We start from the raw sequence: 24,807 nt of genomic DNA on the forward strand, positions 1-24,807 counted from the left end.
GCCAACACTTTAGCCTGTTTCCCACACATACAAAATAATTAGCTAAGTGTAAGACTGGAGAACTGTGGAGGTAGATGAAGGTGAGTAACAGTTTACCCAAAGTATTTGCATCTCACTTTTACACATTTTATACCCTTAAATATGTTCTAACACTCAGTCAGAGCTGAATTGGCCTGCAGTTGCTCTGTTTTGTTGCTAGTAGTGGGAAAAGAGGTAACACCCACTTGTTGGTCACTGAATGTAAATGTACCTTCAAATCCTTTTCATCCACGCTTGTGTTTACTTAGTAGTTTAGCTGAGTCAGGAGATCCAGGTGCCATTATAACCTGCAGAAGCAAAAGCCTATACATTATCTTTAAGTGTTTATAGGCTTGGTTGTTTAAACAACACTTGGTTGTTTAAGTGCTGGTAGGCTTGTTTAAAGGCACTTAGGTGTTTCAAAATCCTACTATGTACTTAATTGCTATGGATTACTCGTGGATATTACTAGTGGGGTTTTAAAACCCCACTAAAGACCTGTAAATGTCTTTAAAGATTTCTCCCTAGGTAGCTCACCTGACTGAGTCCATAAGATCCATTTTATAAATAGATTAACATAGGAACACAGTGTCAATTCTGTACAATGGATTTTTATTTGTGATATTTTGCTAAGTAGTCTCTTTCTCAGATACCTATAATGCATATTGACTTCTAACCTTTTCAACTCAGTCACATTCTTGTTCTCCTTCCCGTTCACTTCATTGCCTAATTTAACATTTAGAGTATGCATTATTTTCTCTATGCACGAAAGAAAAAGAAAACTTTCTTAACATTTTTACTTGCAGATTTCCCCCTTTTCATTGTTTCAGTTTCTTTTCCTTCCTTTTGCAATTTTAACTCCATCTCTGCTATTAAATTCCCCCCACAAAAAAAGAGTTAATATATGTAGCCCTGAAAATTCTGCAAGCTCTCCCAATAGCTACAGACTATCAGTCAGACTTTGCGAATTCATGTTCCAGTCAGCCTTTCAAACGGTTTACATGACTTACATTCTCAAAATATCTCTCCCTCCCAAGCATAGAAGCACAAGATTAAATAGTAAAAGAGGTCCACAATTGCATTTTGGGGAGTAGGGGGGTGGCATGATCCTTTATGATAGACAGGACGTGGGAAAAGGAACGTTTGACTGCTAGGCCTAGTCTGGATCAGTCTGAGATTCCTGGCTAATGAAAGCCTAGAACAGTTCGTTTCCACTGAACAGCTCTTTGCTGCTCCAAAGGGAGCTGCATGGAGTTCTTCTGTACCCCTGTCAGTCAGCAGTGACAAAGATCTTGGCTGTTAAGTCTTAGCAGTGATATCAGAGAGTAACAGCAAATGAAATACTAGTATGGGTCCTGTGGCAGGTCCAGCTTCCTTGAAAAGACTACTCTTTCATGGTCCTGACAAACTGGTCGGGCAATGTGGAGAAGGTTGCAGGGCCCTTGTCTGTGATCGTGGGTTTTCGGTGAAACAGAAAACAAAAATCTCCAGAGTTCTCAGTTTTAAACTTTTATCGTGTACTTCTTGCTCTTGTAAAGGCTAAAATAAAAATGGAGCCTTACAGGATGATGAACTTCATAAGGCAGGATAAAATGTGTGAGGTGCCCATGCTACAGTGTAGAAGGATTTTCCAGTAATAGCAGGCTAGGCAATAGTCATCTCTTCCACAGGATCACATGGAAATTTGCTTTAATGCCCTGGAAAAACCCCAGCAAAGTTCTTCTGTATTTAGCCGGTCATATGATATGATTGTTAAGCTGCTTCCTGCTTTTCAGGAAACACATTTGTGTTTATATCAGTGTTGTTGCCACAACTATTTCTATTTACTGGAGGAGTTTTTAAGGACCATAGAGAAGTTCCTGGCATAGCAGAAGAGTTAACACGATAGCTGCTGCTCCCTACTAGTCCCTTTTTTTAGAAAGAAAATAGGCTGTATTTTGATATGTAAGAATATCAACAAGGGTCCATCCAGTGTTGTAAAGCTTGTTAGCATTTATGTTAACTACCAAAGCAGTAAACATAATACACATGGAGCTGTTGACAGTTTGTAGCAGGCTAGTAAATGGCACTTACACCACAGTAGCCTTGAAGAGGAGGGTCCCAGGGTTGGTGTAGTTTCTTTCTCCCATTAATCTAAGTTGCTCATGTTAAAAAAGAAAGAACGAAAGAAAAATCTTAAAATGGTTTGCCTTTGGTTTTTGGCCTGGCTTCCTGAGGAAGGTTTGGTCTGTGTAAGTGGGTGCATGTACATCTCCACCACCACTTTTGCAGTATGATGACCTATTGCGACCACATTTGACAGACATATGAGTCCCAGAGATATTGCAGCTGCAGAAAGTCTAGAAACAGCCCTATGACTAGCCGGCAGGGTCAAACTTTTCAAAAGGGGAAGGGAGACAGCAGCAATCACAAAAGCATGCAGTCTAATAAGGTTAAAGCCAGCATATATATTTATTGTAGGTGTTTTGTAGCCTATATAGTTTTCCTAGAGAAGTCAACAAAAGTCCTCAGACAGTTTCTCGTTCCCCCCCCACACCTTTTAGGCTTGTTACTGTGAAAGCTGTGGTGTCACTAATTGCCACCTCTGCTCACACTGAGTACGGAGGGTTTGCTTTAATGCTGCCCACCTGTCTGCTTTGTAACAGCAGCAGTCAGTAGAGGTAATGCTGTTGTGGGCATCTCAGTACACAAGATGTAGTCTGAACCTCGTAATGTTAAAATGAAGGTCACAATGACTACGGTAAGTTAGGGCTAAATATGTTTATTTATGAAATTAACGTGTCTGAGAGAGCTCCAGGCAACACTGAAGGAATTCTACCATCTCATCGGAAGGTGTTTCTCAGCTGCATCTTCACACACTTTTCTGACTGTTTGACAAGATGAATGGAAAAATACTAAAAGCCTAAGCCTGAATATTAACTTGTGTTTCAGTCTAGTTGCCTTTGCACTTTCCAGCACTGGGACCCTTATTGTATTTTCATTTGTAACACGTTTTTTGTCCTTTGTAAACCAGCATTTTCTTTCAGCCCTTTGTTTCTCCTTGCTTTCAGCCTCAGAGTTATCAGTCATTCAATCAGGACTTTCTGCAGGGTTGGTGGTAGTTATTTTTATGCAATAGCTGCAGCAGCTGTAGAAAAGATAGGCATGTACCTGCCTGTTATGTCAGGCAGAATGTGTTTGGTGCGGCTATGTTTTTAACTTTCATTTTAATAGGTGACTTAGCTGCATAAACAAACGAATTCAGAGAACAGGCTGCACTGTTTGTTCAGCAAGGTCAGTAAAGTATCTTATCTTAGTGCTTTGTTACAGCTGCAACCAAAAGAGCACAGCAATACAAAATTAAGGCAGGAATTTATCTCCAGTCAGCTCTGCAGTCTATCTGTATGTCAGAGATTTCGGGGGGGTCTGAGTTGGGTGAGGAACAGAGTGAAAACAAATTTTAGCTGGAACGTATACTCTGTATTATCTGTAACATACAGAGAGTGAGAGGCACAGCTGCAAGAGGATGATGAATCTGAGATATTGCTGACTTGCGTTCGGAGCTTAGTCAGCTCCGAATAGATGCCAATACAGTGCGGAGCTTATCAGTACAGCCTTAGTGTTTTGAGTGCAGGAGACATCAGAATGAGGAGAAAATGGTCTTTTAGAGAGCAGTGGCACTAAAGATTGTCAAAAGAAATAGCATCTTCTGACCACATCACAGAATCACAGAATGGCCAAGGTTGGAAGAGACCTCTGGAGATCATCCAGTCCAACCTCCCTGCTCAACCTGGGTCCTCTAGAGCACATTGCCCAGGATCGTCTCCAAGTGGGTTTTGAATATCTCCAGGGAAGGAGACTCCACAACTTCTCTGGGCAACCTGTTCCAGTGCTCAGTCACCCTCACAGTAAAGAAGTTTTTCCTCATGTTCAGATGGACCTTCCTGTGTTTCAGTTTATGCCCGTTGCCTCTTGTCCTGTCACTAGGCAGGACATGAGTACCCTAACAGCAGCTGCACTTGAAGATCCGTCTAGTCTCGCATTACACCTCTGGCAGTAGCCAGTGATGGGTGCTAGGGAAAGAGTATAATGACACTTCCCCCCAGCATGTCCTTTTAACTCCTGGCAATCAGTAGTTAAGGATTTGTTGAACCAAGGACTGGATCTGCAGCATCATATTTAACAGTCATTTTGCAGCATCCATTAAGTTGCCTAACTGCTTTTTTAACCCTGTTACACTTTCAGCCTCCAAAGTATCATGCAGCATTAACTGCCACAGCTGAATTCTGTTTGTGAAGATGTACTTTCTCTTTTAAAGCTGCTACTTTAATTTGGTGCTCCATGATTCTTCTATTCTAAGAAATAGTGACCAAAAGTTCCTGATGACTGTTGTAGTTTTGTGTCAGGTAAAGTTCTTACTACTTCTGCTTTGTCCTCTTTTTTCCTATGCGCCTTTTTCTGAACTGAAAGTACTAGTCTAGTCAATGTTCCTGTATTTGAGGACATTTCACACCTGTGATAGTCACCCTTCTCTGCATCTATACTAGCTCTACTGCAGCCTTTTGGAAATAGGAGCGACCAGAACTGAACACGGCATCCAAACCTTGGCCATAGATTTATGCAGTGGCATATGATACTTTCTGCTCTGTTCTGTTTTAATAAGTGTTAACATTGTGTTTGCCCTCTTGACTGCTGCTGAGCTCTGAGCTAAATTTTTTTTCACTGATCTATCTGCACTAACTCCAAGATGTCTTTTGAAAGTGATGATAGGTAAATTGGATCCCTTCACAGTAGATACAGAGAGTTGTTTTCCCCTGTATTATGCAGTTATAGATATTAAATTTAATCAGGTATTGTTTTATTCAAATCAGTATGAAGAAATGCTTCTGAAACTCACTCCAACTGACTGTAGTTTTGACTGCCCTGAAGGTTTTTAAGTGCGTGGCAAACTTTACCAGTCTATTACTTATTTTTTTTCCTCAGGTAGTTTAGAATTATGCCAGTCAGGTCCAAGCACAGCCAATGGTTGTGTTTTAGAAGACTTTGTTTCTTGTCTTTTAACTTGCTATTGAAGCAGGAGAGCACGTGCATCTTACCCCATCCAGCACAGTCTGCTCAAGAATCTTGAGTAAAACACCTTGCAACACTTGACAGTAGATAACTGGATTTAGTGTGTAGAAGGGGAAGGGGGAAAGGATAGGTGTAAGCTGTGTTACACAGAATAACTTCTCATGGTTTTATTCTCTGAGAACAAAGAAAAAGCAATAGACCTCTAAGACAATGGGTTGGAGTCCTGTCTAGACTGTCAGTGATTTAATACTTACTAAGGAAAGTATATATTTGAGATGAAATGTGTAGCTTTTCAAATAAAAGTGATTCCTCTCACTGTGAGAAACATTTATTTTTTAGGAGTAATTTGACAGCTAAAATCAATTATAAATTGCTCCTTCCTGGTCTCAGGTTTCACAGGTGAGTCACAGTTTTCTTCTTTTCCCTCTTTCTTAGATGGTGAGGGGCTCCTGGCTGCCACCCTTCACTCGCTAACACAGCTTCTGTTCATTTGTCACACGTCTCCGAACCAAAGCAGCCTACCACTTCTAGGGTGCTGACAAATGACTCTCTCGGGTTACATTTGCAAGGAGAAGAGCACCATTCCTCGCAATTCCATCCAGGCTTAGTACAAACAGCACAACAGAGGCTGCAACTCAACAAAGCCTGGCTTATTTTTAACAGGACAATCTGTAACACTGTCAAGGGCGGGTAGGTCTGCCACTGAAGGAATGTGCTCTGATATTAACTGCACATAAACAGCTGAAAAATCCCACTGATCAAGAATTAAAAGGGGAAGACAACATTCACACACAGAGAACTGGTCATTTTTCTTTTAGAAAATCAGTCTGCAGTAGCGAGCCTGAGGGTATATGCTGTTGCCTCAAACGGCAGCCTATTAGCTGCATTACCATATTAATGATTTAAAGGCTTATGAATGCTAAGAATGTAAGAGGTCAGTTTGGCCTATGGCCAGGGCTCAACCCACTGCCCGCCCTACGCTGAATAATCCTTTTCATGGTCCATTTGTTAAACAGTGTACCAGAATACAGGAGGATATGGGATTACAATATGTTGCCTGCACAACAGAATGCCATTGCTTTGCAGGAAGGGTGTGGAGACACAGTTACTGCCTGTGCACAGAAAATTTGCAGAGAGACACATCTCTGTGTCAAATGATTTCATTGTGGTGTCACATCTCTATATTGAATAGAAATTTCTAATTATGTTAAGTGTGGCCTATATGATCTGCCAGGAATAGACAGCTGCCCTCTGGTCAAAAACTGTGTGTCAGGACTTCATTAACACAGAGCACAGGTATCCTAAAAACGCTACATAAAAATGGAGACAGAGCATTTCTGCCTAAAAACACTTACTATGAACAATAGAGAGAGCAAGACAGATGAGACTTTTTTCTTTTTTGGTTTGCAGTTGCTTTAGAGATATTCTCCCCCACCACTTTTCCTCAGTTATGAAGTATTTTTTGTTGGAACGTGGAAGAAGTGAATCTGGAAAAGGGGATAGAAGACCATAACCTGAATAGCACAACGGTGCAGCAGAACAGGTAGCATGTTTAAAGGAGGTAGGGTACAGAAAAACAGCAGAAGGAATTGAGTGCATGAAGCTAATGACAGCTGTGTAGCAGCATCACATAGAGAAAGGTTTAGATGAAGAAAAGCTAGAGCAGTGTGAAAGTAGTGGGAACTTCCAAGAGAAAAGCGAAGGTCTTCTACCAGCAGTTGTAATTTTCTGGGGAATATCTTCACTGAAGTGTAATTGAAAGAAACAAAAGTGACTTGATTACTACTGCCTTTAGTCATTGCTGATGCAGCTAGTGACAAAAACTGCTTTGTTTTCACTGATCACAGGTCCTGTAAAAACTAAGGCACTGGTACCATAGCAGGGACAGATAGGACCAAGAAATAATAAGAGAAGATAATTGTTTACTGAATCTAATGATCAGAGGTGAAATTCCATTACAGACTATACTCTTTATCTAGATGAAATTCTGACATTAATGTAGTTTGCAGACTATGCTTATAATGATGAGTAAAACCAGCTTAATCACCCCATCCAAGGATGAAATGGTTTTTCTGTACAGGGAAATGGGAATACCCATTTGTAGCAACTGCTTAGTAATTGCTGATTTCAGATAAAATGGGTTTACTGTTGAATAATCAATTCTCTCTGAGAACACAGTAGCTCTTGTGGAAGATGCTGACTTTAATTTGGAAAGCATATTCGTGCGGGGAGCTGGGTGCAGATTAGAATAATATTCTGTAGCAGTTTTCTGAGACAGCTTCCCTAAGCAGACAAGAAAGCAAGAAACCTGTAGCTGAGAAATGTCTAAATTAAGTGCCTTTGGTCCAGAAATCACTGAAACAAACCATTTTCACTTTACCTTTTCAAGAGAAAAATACAGAGTACCTCTGCAGACTTCCAATTTGTCTGGTTCAGTAATAAATCTACAGTCCTTCTTATTCTTAAATAAGGTTATTTATGTATTCTTGCTTATTGTTTCCTGATTTTGGAGGTTGAGGACAGGCATCTAAAAACGCTACTAAATAAAGACAAGCAGCAAACCAAGTCAAGTACCTACGCAAGGCAAAATGTTTTGCAGTTAGAAATGTTTCTAACATAAGTGATTACAGACTTCACAGTATAATTGCAAAATGGTCAGAAATTATTATACCTAACTGGACTTAAAAGGACTTCTTAGATATCTGATATTTCTCTATTTCTATAGATGAGTTAACCACATGCTATTAAACTACTGTTTTCTCAAGTACAGTTGTCATCTGAGGCTCTTAAAGCTTTTTTTTTTTTTTTTTTTTAAAAACACACAACAGGCTCACAACCAACCTGTGATGCTGACAGTAGTTATATTACTCTGAAAAGACAAATCTAATTTATACATTATATACTCTGGCTAATTATTAAAACAGACTTAAGGAAACTGATGATCATGTACTACTTATGTTGGAACTGCAAGGGACATGTTATACTAATTCCAAAGTTTATTAGGATATATTTCTAGTATTACATTTCATTAGCTACTTTATAAAATAATTGTTAGTACTACGTCAGTGTTCTTTTTTTCAAATGAGAATGAACATTTATTAGTAAATATTCATAATTGAGACTATACTAGGAGAAGCCTATTATAAACAACTCACATTGATCTGTGACTTTAGAAATATCTTAAAAAAAAAAAAAAGGCAGCTCACGATTGAGGTCAGGATTTTATCAGCAGTCATGATACAAACTATTGACCCTGTCCTGTCCATAACTTGGGTTTGTCTCTGTAAACAAACCTGTGAATAACTGCTCAGAGGATATTCTCAGTCAGATCTGCTGCTAATTTTACTCACCGGCTACATCATAGGCAGCTTATTTTTTTCTCTGTAAGAGAAAAAAATTTTGTGCTATTTTGTGCTTTTCTACAGCAAGAAAACAGACATTGGTTCTCCCAGAAGAGGGGAAACTGTTCACTAAGAGATATAAATCAATAGTGAAACTCTGCAAAACTGCCACTTAAGATAATTACAGGATGTACTTACTAGGCAGAAGTGTGCTAGATTGATATCACAGTTACATTCTGTTTCTCCTAAAGTCTAAATTAATCCTGGATTAGAGAAATCTGGATATTCTACTAAATTAAATCCATATTTTCATGCAATCAAGAAGGAAATATGTACTATTGTGTATTTACATGTGACTGCAGGAAGTTTTCCATGAGGCATTATAAACTAGATTCTTGAACTTTCCTCTATTTAATGAAAAAAGATCAACTCCTATCAGAGATTTCCCAAGCCTATCTCCTATACTCAGTAGTGTGTAGTCTTTTACAGCTTTGGTAAGAGAGATGGACGAAGGCATTCCTTTCATATGAAAGGAAACAGTTTGCATGGTTTCTCCGAGGCCAGAAAGTGAGTCAGCAGGAGAGAGTTCAAGCTGAGAGCCTTATAATAGTATCCAGTTACCGCTGTGCTGCAGTGCAGCATTTTGAAACTGGGGCAGACCAGAGATCCGTTAACATTCATGATTATTTCATGAATAAGTTATTCTGGAAATTAATAGAGGCATCATCCAAAGCCACCATCTGAATATATTTATTCATGGACAGTGTTTCTTAAAATTGGCACCACACACCAGAACATTTTGCCATCACCGACACATCATAATTCCTACCCATGTTAATTTCATAGCAAGTTAAACTAGTAGGCTTGAAACTTGTGAAGTGGTAAAACACCATCTTCCCCCTTAGCAAAACAGCAATACTTCTGACTATAAATATTTTAACTGGATATATAACAAGGTAAGGTAGAAACAGCAAAATGATAAATGCTAAACCGTATAAGAATTACTTACTAGTGCATAGCTAAAGTGGCATGTTAATCATGTTAATATCTCCAGTAAAACCAGAGGTATTAAATCAAAAATATACTATTTCAGTTTTAAACACTTTTTTTAATTAAAAGAAGCGTGCACCTTTAATTCAAGTGCTGTCTCAGGAAGAAGTATGCTGAAATGATTTAGAGTTATAATTCTAGTCAGTTGCAAACGATCCCATGTATTGTAATTGTCTTCACAGTACTATTGAGAATTACCAACATTTCCTAATTTTCAAACGCCTACCTCTCTACACACTACCAACAAAACCTTCAAGCCTGAAGTCCCATTTTCCTTTCTTTAGCCACTCCTTTCTCCTTAGTTAAGGGATTTGGGGTGTTTCCTAGAGCATAATCTGAATAGTCTAAGGAATTTAGACCCTGCCTTATCCTCTGCCCCTAGACAGAAGAGTTTACAATCCCATGTCTCCTGAAAGACTAGAAAGGTGTAAGAAAGCAACAGCTTCATGTGTTTATGAAAGGAAGGAAATGAAGTAATGATACATTCTGAATCACGCACAAAAAGCAGCTAGTAGATTCTTCATTCTAGTTGTGAAGAGAGCAGCTTTGTTTTTGCCTGCAGCTCATGAATAGTGCCTGAGTCAACAAGATCGAGTACTTCAGTGAAAATTCCTTTTTTGGTAACTAGAGAGTATGACTTGGTGCCTTGGATTGTTAGTAAGTGATGCAAAGCAACAGGCAAAAGGGCTAGTGCAAGCAAGGCGGCAGTAAACGAGTTTGACACCTTTGACATTTCAGTGCTACCAGCCTTGACTGCAACAGTAACAAGTGCAGATTAAATGAGATAAAAATAAAAATTAAAGTTAAAATATAAAGTAGAAAAGCTAGCTTCATCTCTGCATACCTGCAGTTAAGAGCCTTTGCTTGTGGGTTTTTTTCTTCTTTTCGAAATAGCGCCCACCGCTTGCATGTGGTTTTCTGGAAGCTAGAAAACACTGAAGTTTCTTTGCTGTGTATCACATACAGCTGAAGTGAAAGCTATGTCTCTTCAGCAGGCTCTAAAAATCAAAGTGGCTGCAATTCAGAGAACTCCTCCAGTCTGACTCAAAGCCAAACCTTTGTCTCTGGAAAAAAAAAAATTTTTTTTACAGTAGCAAATATCATCCCCCAAATACTAAACCTGTAGCAAAATTCAAATTCAGTAGCAATGGAACAATTTCAAACACTTAGAGTTTTCAAAGACACTTCTCCCATCCTGAGGAAATATCAAATTTGAGCTACTTTGTTCAGCTGCTTGCATTTTGAATTAGAACAGGCAGATACTTTGAGATGCAGACTTCGCAGCTCAGATGACCTTCAACAGCTCAAGTGTTACATGTTAAGCTCTCAGGAAAGCAGCCACTTGAAAACATTTCAAATTCATACCAAGTTAGTCCTTTGGACTGTGTTAAATTTTAATATAGTGCCATTGGAAACTATGGAGAGTTAGTTCTGAAATAATTCCCTCCAGCTATAGAAGGCTGGAATTTGAAATCTGCACAGTTCAGACTTGCAAAAGCTTTTGTATTACAGATGTTGAAGAGGTAATATATAGAGAGGTTAGTGCATACAGTGCATTTTTTTAATGTTGGTGCTCCCATTTCCAACATGTGTATTGTGTATTCCTAGGAGCATTATGCAGAGCTTACTTTCAAAAGATAGGTTTGTTTTAATAGAATAAATGGCCGTTAAGAGCTGAAAGAGTGAGTGACAAGGCCCTTGCACTGCATCAGTTAAATGCTATTCCCTGATATGCGTAGAAAGACCTTGGCCAACAATTACCAAGGCAACAATCACTATTTCAGAGTGTGTTGGGGGAAGAGAACAATGCACATGGAGAATAAGCTTTCATTTTAATATAAGCTCTTTCTCAGTAGCTGCAGAGTAGCTTTAGTGTTTTCTTCCCGAGGAAACTTGACAGCGCTACAAGTTGCAGCCACTCTTCCCTGAGAGAAATTAGTAAGAATTAGCCCTTCCCTTGCCTGCAGCCTTGCCTCTCCCTTGCTCTCACACTAAGAGAGAGCAAACACTCAGAAGTGGATGGAAAACAGAAGAGACACGGTTTCTTTCTTAGCTGTCTACTCATTTGCAACAACCATTACGGAAGAGAAAGATGGAGACCTGGCAAACTTGTTTGTCAGTCCCTTTAAGACTGGCCTTTAGGCTGCTTCTCATCACAACAAAGAGTGATTTGAAAGATGCAGCTTCAGCTGGCCAAGTCAGATCCTTAAAGGGAAGGCACAAATCAGGATATGACGGTGAAATTTGCAGATGAAAGTGAGAGCAATATTTTTGTGTATTAGTGACATTTGAAGTGAACACACCCAGCTGATAGATCAGAATGGATACTGCCAGCTATGATTCTTGGCTTTCTGCCTACCTGTTACTCTTTCAGAACATTAGATTTTCTTCTGCTTTCTGACCCCAGAAGAGGGCTAATCAGTGCAGCTGATGGTTAAACAATTCTTGTCTCAGCAGAGGTGTGGAAGGCATCTGGGCATCCTTTCCCTTTTGCGCTCACTGCTTTTTTCCCCCAGTTCCACTTGTTCTCCCTGTCACTGGAGCTTCTCTTCCTAGGTAGCATCTGTTGTCAGAGACACAGGTACCAGTATCTGCTATCTCTAAGTGTTTCGTTCTCAAGGAAGAATATATCTAAGCACATATCTAAGCATGTATCAAATGAAAACCTCAAGAAATCCCTACAACAATAGTTAGGCTTTTCGCCTTCAACAACAGAGGTCTGCATTTTAACACAAGATCCCCACCGCTGTTTGTTTTCCGCTTTGTTTACACTGTTAAGGAGACACTTGCTGGAAACAAGTCATTCTAGCAGCTCACTAAACGGCAGAAGGCATTCTGGACAATTCTACCTAAAGATTAAAAACTTTGCCCTGTAACACAGCTTGTCTTGGGAGATTATAAAACTGCAAATATCCAGTTCAGAACATATATATGTTATGCAAGTCTAGACAGTGTCCTGTTGCTCTCCCCTGAACACAGGGGCATTGAGTTCGGGGGTATCTACAGATCCATACTACATGTGACGCTACATCCCAAGCTGTACTTAAGATACGTCTTGTAGCTGAAGAGTAAAAATTACAGAAGTGAAGGTTTAACCTCTGAAGGAAGATTCAGGAGGTTGCCTGTAAGCCATATTCCTGAAACAAAGGCAAATTATTCAATGCTTTCGGCAGAACTGAACGCCATTAGAGGGATATAACATTTTCTTCAACTGGTATGAGTTAAACCAGCCAGAACTGTCTGTAGGTTTCGAGAAAAGTGTAAGGAGTTATATAAAATGGTTAGCCTTACTTCTCTTAAAGCAAGTAAAGGTTTTAAGCTTCTGCTTAGTAGTTGTACTTCCTCCAGTTAGCCTTCATGTGATTAGTCAGATTTACTAAACCAGAATTCAGTTACATTGTGCGTTCCTATTGTAAATAAGTACACTCTACCCTTTTGTACCTCAGTCCCAGCGGAATGCTAGTACCAGCAGTGCTGAGGATTAAAAAACAAAAAAACAAAAAGCCCAAACAAACCCTTTAAAGTCCAATCTGTTCAGAAGGCAAGTAGACAGCCGTGAACACAAACCATGTTTTGATCAGTGCAAGAAAAAAAAAAGTTAGATACAAAGCCTGTATGCTTCCAAGTACACCGATTCTCTATTTTGAGTTGCTGGAGCAGTTTTGCCCTCTCTCCATTTGCCCACTTCTCAAACATTAGGCACCCATCCTTTTTCCGTAAGAGTCTGTGAACACCAAACATTTTATGGCTAAGGTCTACAAGCATTCCCACACAGGGAAAAAAAGGTTAGTTCACCTCTGTGGACAGCCCCTACTTTAACATCATCACAATCAAAATTGGGCAAAAGAGCATCTTTAAGCAAAAGGATCCAATATTAGAAGTGCAGCTGTGCTCCCTACTCCCGCTTTGGTCTTGCGCCTGTGCTGTCTTCTTCATATTCACCCATCAGCTGCAACATGTAAGTTCCAGTGTAGAGAAGAAATTGTCCAGTTATTTGTGCTGCATGGGATATTAGCTGAAGAACCTTCCTAGAAGAAAAGCCGCTTGTTTAAGAAAACTTTCACCAGCAAGGCAACATTATCATGCTGTTCCTTCCCCCCACCGCTCTTTAAGATGAGTTAGGTAGATACATTTAAGAATTCTCTTGTTCTTCCTCACGTCTGGGCAGCTGGTCATTTTCATACCTTCTTTAAAGCAATTACTTCTGTGCCCATTGACAGAAAACTGTTGACATGTTAGGCAGAACCAGAAAACACGTTTAACAAAGTAGCCTGTCATCCTGTTAGACTTTTACAGGCCTTCTGCAAAACCATCACTCAAACTACCAGAGGACCACTGAAGATTTAACTTTGCCTGGGAGCCCAGCAGCAGTCCTGCAGCATGAATATATTTTGCATCTCACCTTTAGGCCAGTCATTAAGAGGACATCTTGTGCATCTTCCAGCTATAGATCAAGCTTGATTAGTACTGAAGCTGAGCAATTACATTACAGAAGATGCCCTACAGCAAAACAAGTGAAACCAGGCACATTAATACTGCCCAAACTACAAGCCTTAGGGATTCTCAGTTCCCAACTCATTAATGCTTCAAAGACGTAAAATCAGCATTCAAATGCATAATAGGGTGTGCGAATCAATACAGATCCATAAACTAAAACCAGACAAGCATCAGGGATCTAAAGTATAGAATGCGATCACCACAGGATATCAAGGTTATGGAGATTATCATATTTCAGTGGTCCCTCATTCTTTAACTTAGTCATACCTGTGTCTTGTCCCCATTGTCTCTTGGGGAATGGAAACATCAGTGCCAAGAGCTATATTCAGGCCTCATCCCCTCAAAGTTAAATAGGCCTTTTCAAGTACGAGGTTAAGGCACCAGGTAAGTGGAAGTCGAGAACTGGAACGATTCCAAAATTGGAAAGGGACCAGTTTCTGAAAATGCAGAAACCAGACCAGTCTTCCCCTTCTGCAAAAAGATGGGGAAGATTTTCTGAATTCCTGGCCAAGAAACTATGCAATTGTGAATGTACTGTTGCTATTCACTTCTCCTTTGAGTTCTAGCAGAGAACGCAAGGAAATTCTCTTCTTACAAATCCAGTTTTTTTTCTATCATAATTAAAGAATGTTTGCATTCAAAATCCAGTGCTTCCCAAGAGTTTAATACACTGCCCCTTAGAGCCTAGGAAGCCTTTAGAAGTACTGTACCTTATTCATGCTTCCCACACACATGCCATTTCAGTATGTCCTTCCCTCCACAAGACAGCACAGGCCAATGAGCTTTACAGTGTAAAGAAAGCTGCACCTGGTACCAAGCTTTTGAGCAGCTGCAGTATCACTTGCACATGAGAGCAGTTGTCATGTAAGCCACTGAGGAAGTTGTTTGTTGAACTGAACATTTGATCCTTCAGTTGGACAAGAAAGGGAAAAACCGTAGGGGAAATGCACTGATCTGATCTGGCAGGCGGCTAGCCCCTCCCAATTAACTGCAATATTTTAAAGTTGTTTCCCTTCACACGCTGTGGAAGGGCTCAGGGACATGGCATCAGAGTTCGTAACCTAGAACTCATTAGCAGAAGGACTGACACAGTCTGACACTGTCAGACTGCCTCACTGTCAGATTCAAGAGGGTCCAAGGTTATTGCCTCTCTTCTCACTGTTCTCTGCCAGTGGGCTATTTTCCCACCCTTGTGCTAGTGCTTCCCGTACAGTTCAGTCTTTGTAGACTAGCTGTGCTTCTAGAAGAACTCCACAGCTACTTCAGCTGTTTCCCAGCACCACTTCTTTCTCACCAGCTGCACTGGTTGTTGGCAGGCAGAACTGTCACTTACAATTCTTTAACGCTGCAAGTTTCAGTGCTGATACTCATTGCAATAACAGATAGCCAGAAATCAGAGTTTGTTCTGGCTCAAGAGACTTGACAAACACAGGAACTGGAGGAGTGCAGCTGTCCAAGGGTAGACCTTTGCTTTGAAGAAACTAATGAAGCCAGTGCTGCACAGTATACAGCACTATAATTACTGTAGAACAACCAGAGATTTGAGTCTCATTTATAGTCGCACCAGCTTTAGCCTGAAAGATTAAGTAAAGGACCACCTAAGCATAGTGGGGAAGTCAGTGAGACATAAAACAGGGATTAATATTAGCATTATGATATTTAAGGCCTGCATCATGAGGCTAGAGACTACCTAAAGACTTTAAACTAAAGACTACATGTTGTTCAAGTGAAGCGTAAACCCCACTTAGAGGCATACAGATCTGTCCGCTCTGTACAGAGTAGATCTGGTCCTCAAAATGTAGCAGTTCTATACTGCTGTGTCTCAACCAGAATTTCAAAGGTCAGGCAGAGCAGTTCAGGGCTGTAACTTAAACAATTGTCAAAGCAGAAGTAGGGTACCTCTGTGAAGGAGTTATTTCTTCAGCCAGAGGCAGACGCAGCTGGTTTGACAAGGTGCAAAGACTTGAAAGCAGTGGACAGGACAGATAGGTATTATTTTGCCTTTGCACGAGGCAGCAGTTCCCAACAACCGGTCCTGCCAAACCGAGGATCCACCACAGCTTGGTTCTGGGGGAGGCAGCGGTCCTGTCTAAGCTCTGTTAGTTTGCTTAGAGATTAGCTTGCTTAAAAACAGTGACATCACAGTCTTAGCACAGATGACAGATACTGAAGATAGTCCAGAGTATCATTTCTTCCTTTTCTTTTTTGTTGTCCTCATGTGCCTTTCAGGAGGTGAATTTCGCAGCCAGGTTTTGCACAATCTGAGCAAGCTTCAAGATAGAGCTCCACCATTAAGGCTCAGATTCCTATCTCATTTTGTCCTATTGAAGTACCCATCTAAAGAGCATTAGCTAATGAGCAGTACTCTTTCCTCAGCCTCCTATATTCATCAAATGAGTCAACTTTGAGGGACTCTCAAACAGGGAAAAAAGCCTGTACCTTGAGTGTTATGAGTAAAAGCTGATAAGGTTTTGTCTTGGTGGAAGTTTACGATTCCACCATGAAGAGCTATAGCAAGTTATAAAAGGTTAAAAAAGTATGTGTAAGACAGCTGTCTACCAGCTGTTTCCAGTGAGAACTGGAAACTTCAGCATGTTGACCAATATGTAAGGATTAATAAAAAACATTAAGTTTATAAACACATCTGCTTTCACAGAACTGGTAAGCAGACACAGATTTTTGTTATTAATACATATGCCTCATTAGCACTGGAAGTGTATACTTACCGCAATACGCTTTTTGCTCCCATACATTTGATATTATATGACACAGAGTAGATCTCATAGAAAGTGGCCTTCACGTTTAAGCAACCAATAAAATCTTTAGGGTTCAGTTTGTACAGATCAAACGTGATGTTAGCTACTCCCATTTTCTTCTTTTGTCTCACAGGGAGGACTCCATTTCTTGTCTAATTTAAAAAGAGAGAGACAGTTTATAAGCCTGGAGAATACAGCAAGACAATTGTTAATGGTGCAGTTCTTCAGAAGCAAACTCATTTATTCCAGTCTTCAGGCTAATTCTTGATCAATTCTAAATTAAAATTAAAAGCATTAGCACTTAGAGAAAAGCAAGTTTGTAGCTTTTTAATTCTGTCCAAGTCCTGATCAGGCCTCTGAAACTATTCCAAACAGACCCAGTTTCTGGGTTTTTCAAACCCAAGCTCTGAAGTGACATAACACCTCTTGAATATTTCTTTCCTTTAGTCCAGTTTCTTTTTCAGGCTACACTGATACCACAGGAGGTAACCCTAGTGGAAGCTGACCCTGCTATTTCAACAGGAAATGAGACATTAGGTCCTTCATTTTAGGAAGGAGCACAGTACTAATTAGCAATCCTATCGATAGCTGCAAAAATGACATCTGTGAAAGTTAAGTCCTTATTTCCAATCCTGGCTCATAACACCCTTTTCTTCCTACTAAAATCAGGGAGAGGGGAATTGCTATTGATTGCACCTAGGATTTAATGCTAATTTTTAAAAGAAAAAGCAAAGGAGGAGGAGTGTGGAAAGTTATCTTCTCCCTTAACTCCAGTCTCTTCTGCCCAGCAAGTTTTAATGAAAGCAGCCCTTGTACTCTTTCAGGATTAGATCACTTACTCCAAGAAAAAAAAGAAAAGAAAAGAAAAGAAAAAAGTAGTAAGCTAGTCCCATCTTTAGAGAGACATCTAGTGGATACATGCGTTACTTTACTCAACACTTTTTATTAAAGGCTAATAATTTGGCAGCTATCAATCTATTTTTGCATGTTAAATGAAGCAATAAAGTTGTGTAAGACTGGGGCTTTTCATACTCGTTACCCCAGCGCTCAGACACTGCTAAGATAAACATGACCCAGTTAAGCACTGCAGTATGTCATTGGCCAGCCCATTTCTTCTACTTTGATAGTCTCTGAGCTGAGCTCCAACAACTGCCCCCCCCCCATCAACAGAAGTTTTGATGGGCATGTAGTTGGGTACGATTGGTAGCGTGTCCCGTTAGCACTCAGGATACCTAGATGAAGTATCGCAGAGCTTTCTCTATACTCCAGCTGATTTATGGTTGAGTTGTGGTACTCTTCCACTGTCAGTCAGGACGTACTGAAGAAGGGCAGCGTTTAAGCTAGTCCTGCAACCATGCCAACCGGGACATAGGGCAGAGGGAGGGAGGAGCTAGGTAAGAGTCATACTGCCGGCTGCAGCCTCTTTTCTGCTCTTGGAGCTCACAGCCCAGGTGCAGCAGGTTGATAAACCAGTGAGACAGCGCAGGAGAAAAATATGCGAGCTGCCCATACTGCAGCAGGAGACTGAAAAATGGGGCCAAACGATTGAGCTGTGCATATAAAAAACACAGAAATGGGTTGGCCTGCTACAGCCCCTAAGCTAGCTGTTTCCTTCTCTGCACTTGATACAAGAAAGTTGGACAACAGCTTTCCAGCAACCATCTTTCCACGGAAAGGGACATAAGAATTTGACTCTTACTAAGGTACAGCTATGCTACTCACAAAACCAAAAACTGGACACTAATTTCATAGCATTAGAAGGCTAAAGCCAGCCAGGCTAAGCAGTTCTTAAAATATCTCAAGGCACCTAGGCTATCATTAGATCTTGACGACAACTTTTAGCCATTTGCAAGATTGAACGCAGGCATTTCTCTAGTCTTTGCTAAACAAATACCACATTTACCACAAAGCAAAACTTATTTTGTATTGCTCAATTTGAGCTTTCTTTGGCTCTAAAAGATAACTTTTAAGGAGATTGTACTTTTAGCTTAACACACAGTCCTCGTTTCCTTTATGTTAGGAAAAGGCTCAAGAATGAGGTTATTAATGAGCTTCTCCAAAACTGAGATTTTCCTTCTATAAATTTGTTTTCAGTTTTAATATCTCATTCAATTCATGAAAGTTGTTTGTCAACAGTTCCATGTTCACGTAAGGGGCAAAAAAAGAACTTGATTCGTCATCCAGAAAGGCTTAACATGAATCTGCAACCCTTGTCTTCTTTAGGGGAACTTTTCTTCCTTTTCTCCCCTCTCTCCAAGTGTGCACTTACTTGTGTCCATTTCTGTCCTTCTTCAAGGATCATGAAGTGCGTATTATCATCCAGGGACTGAAAGAACTCTTCTGTTTCTACAACTGTGCCATCTTCCTCCAAAACCAGAGTGACTATTCCAGCAGATATAAGGAAAGCATCTAAGGTCTGCAATAAGATAGATTATAGCATATGAAAGGGGGCATGTCACTGATCTTTTTTTTCCCCCGTCTTTAAATATTCAGACTTGCTCATCTGCCACATTCCCTTAAACTTCCCCAGTAATGATTTTTAGAAGAACAGGAGCCTGTGGGTTATCTTCCTGGGATACAGTACTTCACTATAAGTTTCAGCCAGAGTAGGAACTTTTGCTATACCTTGCTGATTAGCTCTTGCAGACTGCTTGCAACAATTCCTTTCCGGCTGCTTCTGGAGGCATTTGATACACGGAAAGGTCGCCCTGCAGGCATGAGAGGAGGGAACAGGGTCTGTTTTGTTACTGCGCCCACAGATGCTCCCACGGATACCAAAGATCTAAGATAAAGAAAATTTCAGCTTAGTTATCAAAAGTCATGTCAAGCACTGTGAGGAGGACTCTTGCTTTCAGTGACATAAGCACATTATATGAGCAATTCATAGGTCACATTAGGCTTGTGGAGCTTGCTTTCAAAACTAAATATTATGCAACCATACAGACACTTGTCTCTGAACTTTCTCTTACCAGTGATATTTGAAAACACTTCCAGAACGAAAACCATTTTGAGCAGATGTGGGCCAAGTTACTGCTCAGCTCAGCTGATGTCAAGGCCTCAGCTAATTTAGGATAAGAGTTTGCTTCAGGAAGGCTGAACCATTTTCTTGTTATCCAAATGCAAAATCCCTATCATCACGATGCAAATTGAGCCTTTCTATACAGTTATAATTGACTTACAAATAACTAAGACATTTGTTTGTTTCCTAAAAACTACCTACAGTCTACGACATTCCATCTAGTTTTGGAAATGACAAAATAAGACTCATTTGTGCCCTGAGGTATCAAAAGAAGAGAACGCATCAAATGAAGTGAAAGTTAAGATCAGAGTACATACTGGATAGTGTTGGAGCACGATAACAGAGAGGCGAGAAGAATTCTGACGCTTCCAGAAGGATGCTTCTGAGTTTATCCTGAACAATCACATGTTTTTACAGTGACTGCTTAGGCTCTCTTAGGAAAACTGAACACACCAGCGTTGACTATCTACTCCCACACCCAGGTACAGAATTGCTCCCATCTACATCTGGTGACAGTTTTTTGCTGCCAAATTGTATTGGCTGCTTCAATAGCCAGACAGTTTGCCAAAAATCCTCTTCTGCATGATACCTGGAAAGGCTGATCTGTTTTTTAAACAAATCTTGTGTATGTAAGATGGTGTTTGCTCTTTCAGATTCTTGGGGTTTATTCCCTGAATACCTGTAGCTCCTTAATACTAAATTGCACAGGGATGGGAAGGGATACATCACTGCTTTGTTCTCCAACATCAGTGCAAAAGATCAGCTTTACATCGGAAAAACTATTCATTCTCAGACACTTTCACAGAGGAGGATGAAGTTAACTGGCCATCTTTTTCTCTGCATCAAAAGAGTGATTAAGGGAATTCCTGGAACAATGATGAAATAGCATCAAGTTAGTCAACACACAATGTCCTAGCTTTGCCTTTTGAATACATCCACACTGAGTAGGCAGAAGATCTATCTTTTCCAAATCTCTTACCTGGTTTTTAAAGCATGTTTTCTGGGATGCGTGGGAAGCAATGTTTGCAAAGAGCCAGGCAGAGTTTCAGAAATTCGTTTCCTTCTTGCTGTCATCCTGCACTGCTATTTGCACAGGTTTAGGCTATTACCTTTCATTTGAAGAAAAAAGTTTCTCTTCCTTACCAACTCCTCAGCATTACTGGAGCTTTTATTTTATTTTTAGAAGGAGGGTGATTTTCAGAAGTGTCGTTCTAGCTCAAGCCAATACCTTCTTGATAGTGCTGTCTGAAAACTAGGTTCCCTAGCTTTTCACATATGCACACTTTTGGCTGTTAGAAACCTCTCTCCTTCTCCAACAGGTGAGGGTGAATGGGCAGTATGGTTTTAGGAAACAGGCAATGTTTCCAGTCAAAGGGCTAAGCACTTTCCTTCTAGAGAAGGGTCAGTGCCAGGGAGAAGGACAGAGTGACAGAACAGCCCTGACACAGGGCAGGCACTTAAGATCCATAAGGGGCCATGTGCTAAGACAGGGTGTGTTTGTTTATCTCTTCACTGACTAATTTAATAGTGCCCCAGTCACCCCGCTTGCCTATGGGCGGCTCCCATTCTGAATCACCTGCATCTTTCCCTCAGGTATGAAGCCTATTCAGCTAAGTCAGGGCTGGCGACTCCACAGGGCACCCAGATATTTGGAAGTGTGACACTCAGGATACAAGAGCGACTTTTAGAGTTAGTACAGCTCCTTTCCTCCTCATACATTTAAAACTCGGATTGAAAACTAGAATGTAGAAAAGTTTGTGTATACGACTGTACTGTGTGATAGCTTTTTTTGCTAATACCAGTCCTGTTGAACAATTTTTCTTTCTTGTTACTGAAGCCAAGTTGTCACGCACAAAAGGCAAAGCATATGAGGAGAAGCCATGACATACATCTTGATACAAAGGCAGGGCACACAGGCAGGACTCAAGATCATTTAGGAGCAAGGGTTCATTTCAGGCACTACCAGAGCCAGCCATAAAAGCCATTTGTGCAGCTCTGAGCAGAAGTTTCTCCAGGACTCAAAAGAAAAAAACCAAAACAAAGATAAAAAAAACACCACACACACCTTACAGTGTTGCCTAGTTTTACTAGGGGAAAAAAGTTAGAGAATAAAAGATTACTAAACTAGGACCTCCATTAGCTCCAGCAGACCCAGTCACTTAAGTAACTACCCAAGACTTGGACTCCTGTTAACATCAGTGCCACTCCATCTGTGTTTCAGTAAACAATATCATATCTAAACTAAGTCTGCTTATCAAGCAGTGCATCTGGGCTCCAGTGCAGGGTGAGGGACAGGTGCTAGGTAACAGAAACCAGCATGTCTTTACACTCTTTTGGATAACAGAATGAAACCCTTCAGCTTCTGGGCCTATTGGCTATTTTGCCCCCACAACGGCCACAGACTGAGACAGCCGAACCTTGGCCCAGCACTCCTGGAAAGATCACCTTCTACCACAGCAGTCCTCAGAAACCAGACAAGAATTCCTGATGCCAGAAACGCTACTAGATTGGAGTTACTGAAAATCATTTCCTCCTAAAGGCTCATCAAGCCAAGTCAGAAAGTGAGCGGTACAGATGCTGGGAGCATTGTAAAGCGGTTTCTAATAAAGTTGAATGACTTATTAATACAGACAACTCCACCATCGTTTTATTATTCTTTAAAGTTGAAAGGTGTAGGTCTTCATTCTTCCCTAAAGGAGCAAGGACGCTGTCAGTAGAAAATGCAAGAACTCCAAAGAGGTATTTATAACCAAAAAAGCAAATATCTTCAAACTCTAGATCGTTATCCAGTTTGTTCTGTATAACTGCAACCAGTTAAAGAGAGACTTGCAGGTACTGTCCCAAGCATTCAGTGTAGTGTTGAGGCTGGGGGACAGATGAATTCAGCTTTTTGGAAGAGGAAAAAAAAGAGATTAAAAAGTCTGCCTTAAGCCCAGTGCACACATTTTACTATCTTTGTTTGCAATATTCCATGTACGTTTATTTAAGGACATGGTGCAACAGTCTTCAGTTACACTCAGAAAGTCACAAATTGCACAACACAAGTGGCTTCAGAATATGGCACGGCTTGGCTTTTAGGTTAGAGTTCACAGACAAATGACACTGGCAGTAACAGCTAAGCCAAAAAAAAGCCAGGAAGTAGTTAGGAAACCTGGTTCTTCTGCATTAGGGACTCAGTTTCTCTGCTAAAACAATAGTTTTAAATATACCAGAAGAGCAGCTATAACAAGATGCCTTTCAGTGATGCACAGAATTAGACCTTTCTACATGTAATAAGCAACTGAAACGCTAACAGAGGCCTCGAATTCAGGCCGTGTTGCCATGAAATACAAGCAGCCCATAAACTCTACCATGACTCCATGCCTGAAATGAAGCTTCGTCTTACGTTCATTCACAACACGGTAGCTTCAGTCCTTGCTGGGAGGCCAACAGCACCCTCAGGTCCTGCATCCTGGTTGTTACACCTCAAAAAGAGGGGTAAAACTGTACAGTTCCTACTCGTGCTTCCCTCAGCAGAACTTCAGCTCAGGCTTGAAAGGTTTTTGGCTATTTGCTATCCCAGCCTAAGTTTCATCAGATTTGTCCCTCCCCTACTATCTACTTGAGCTTGGAAAGTGTCCTTTGCTCCTAAAGAGCTAGGACGGACAAGTTATTCAGGCTCGGCTCTTTTCTCCAGGTCCTCCGAGCACCTCCGCAGAGAGGGTCCCCGCCGGCTCCGCGCAGCCCCGCACCGAGCGGATGCCGCAAGCCTCGGGCACCCCGCCTCCCCCCCCCGCCAAACCCCCGCGGCGGGAGGCGACCAGCGGAGGGGGCGCGCACTCACCGCACCAGTGCGCCCACGTAGTCCCGCGCCGCCTCCATAGCGAGCCGCGCCGCGCCGAGCCGCGCCGCGCCGGCCCCGCTGCTTTTGTGGGCGCGCAGCGGCTCCGCCCCGGGCGCAGACCCGCCCCGGCGCCGAAAGGGCTCGGGGCGCCGCGGGGCAGCGGTAGCAGCAGCCGCTTTTCGGTTTGCCTAGGAGAGCTGCGGCGTTACTTGCGCACCGGAGCGCTGATGAGAGCGCCGGACTAGAGCGGCGCTTTGCTGGCTTATTCCGAGTCGTACGCCTAAACAGTAAATACCATTGCAGTATGTTTAGGGCCATACCGAGCCTGAGCTAAGTTTAAGTCTTTTACAAACCCATTGCTAATGCCCTTTGTGCTGTAATAATGGTGCAAGTTAGAGCGTTTAAGAAGGAAGGTTTTTCTTCGGCGCATCTTGCCTTACGATTTGCCTAGGAAAGGAACGAGAAGAATTTTTGTTTTATAGCTAACGCATCAATGAACGATGCCCGAGGGACAGTGGAAGCCAATCTCATCTGAAGCCACTAGGCATTAAAGTAAGTCAACAGATTATGTGTTTCAGCTTCTGATTTTAGAGCTGGCAATAAGCTTATGCCTTGGATTAACGTATACAGTAGCTTTGGTGAAGGTATTTAGCGTTATTCCTCCAAGGGGGAAGCTCTGTTTACACAACAGGTACAAATACAGCTTTTCCTTTTCATATTTAGCTATGAGCATGAATATAGAACTACTCAGCTCTGAAACAAGCTACTGTTTTTGAGAGTCATGAAAACACTAGCTCACAGAGAAAAGGAAGTCACAGAATCCAGCTCTGATATGATGCCCTGACCTGGAGCCAGTGGATGAACCAGGAAACCTGCTGTCACCACTGATCAGTGAAAGGCTCAATCCAGAAGACTCAGAGGCCCTTACACCCAGCACTCACATCACCTTTACAGTCAGGAATAGGTAGTTACCTGAGTGCCAGGGCCATTTTGCTGCTCTAGCCTGTTTTGGATAGAAGAGTCACTCGTCTTATTTCTTTACTTTCAAGGCTTCTCTAATAGTCAGGCCAACACCTGCTAGATATCCTCAAACTTAAGTTTTGGAGCCCTTATCAGCCCTCATAATCTTGAGGCAAATCAAGTTCTTGGAAGGCATCACCCACCAGACCTGACAAGGTAAAGAGCACCTTTCCTCAGAGCAAAGCTCACACCTACAACCTCCCCCAGGGCCCTGAGCACAGGTTTTTATCTCCT

The 24,807-nt window shown here is 41.3% G+C and overlaps 1 protein-coding gene across 17 annotated transcripts; it reads right to left on the minus strand.

Annotated features, from left to right (window-relative positions):
• Nucleotides 1-609: 609 nt before the first annotated feature.
• On the minus strand, nucleotides 610-23,842 carry CIDEA (cell death inducing DFFA like effector a). Of its 17 annotated transcripts, none has more exons than XR_011139132.1 (8): nucleotides 23,554-23,754; nucleotides 19,337-19,493; nucleotides 18,981-19,127; nucleotides 16,682-16,863; nucleotides 11,818-13,486; nucleotides 10,303-10,522; nucleotides 7,448-7,606; nucleotides 610-1,715 (listed from the first exon to the last, which is right to left on the minus strand). XR_011139132.1 is itself a non-coding variant. In XM_068932142.1 (5 exons), exons 1-5 carry the CDS (start codon nucleotides 23,589-23,591, stop codon nucleotides 13,354-13,356), a joined length of 657 nt encoding a protein of 218 aa, XP_068788243.1. In that variant the 5' UTR covers nucleotides 23,592-23,842; the 3' UTR covers nucleotides 9,143-13,353. The 17 variants fall into 17 exon arrangements, 4 of the variants coding, with proteins under 4 accessions (XP_068788243.1, XP_068788244.1, XP_068788246.1 ...); XR_011139128.1 differs by adding an exon at nucleotides 14,223-14,426 and having other exon boundaries at nucleotides 7,448-7,641; nucleotides 10,303-13,486; XR_011139133.1 differs by lacking the exon at nucleotides 11,818-13,486.
• Nucleotides 23,843-24,807: the final 965 nt, after the last annotated feature.

Source organism: Struthio camelus, chromosome 2 (assembly GCF_040807025.1).
Source record: "Struthio camelus isolate bStrCam1 chromosome 2, bStrCam1.hap1, whole genome shotgun sequence".
NCBI lineage: Eukaryota > Metazoa > Chordata > Aves > Struthioniformes > Struthionidae > Struthio > Struthio camelus.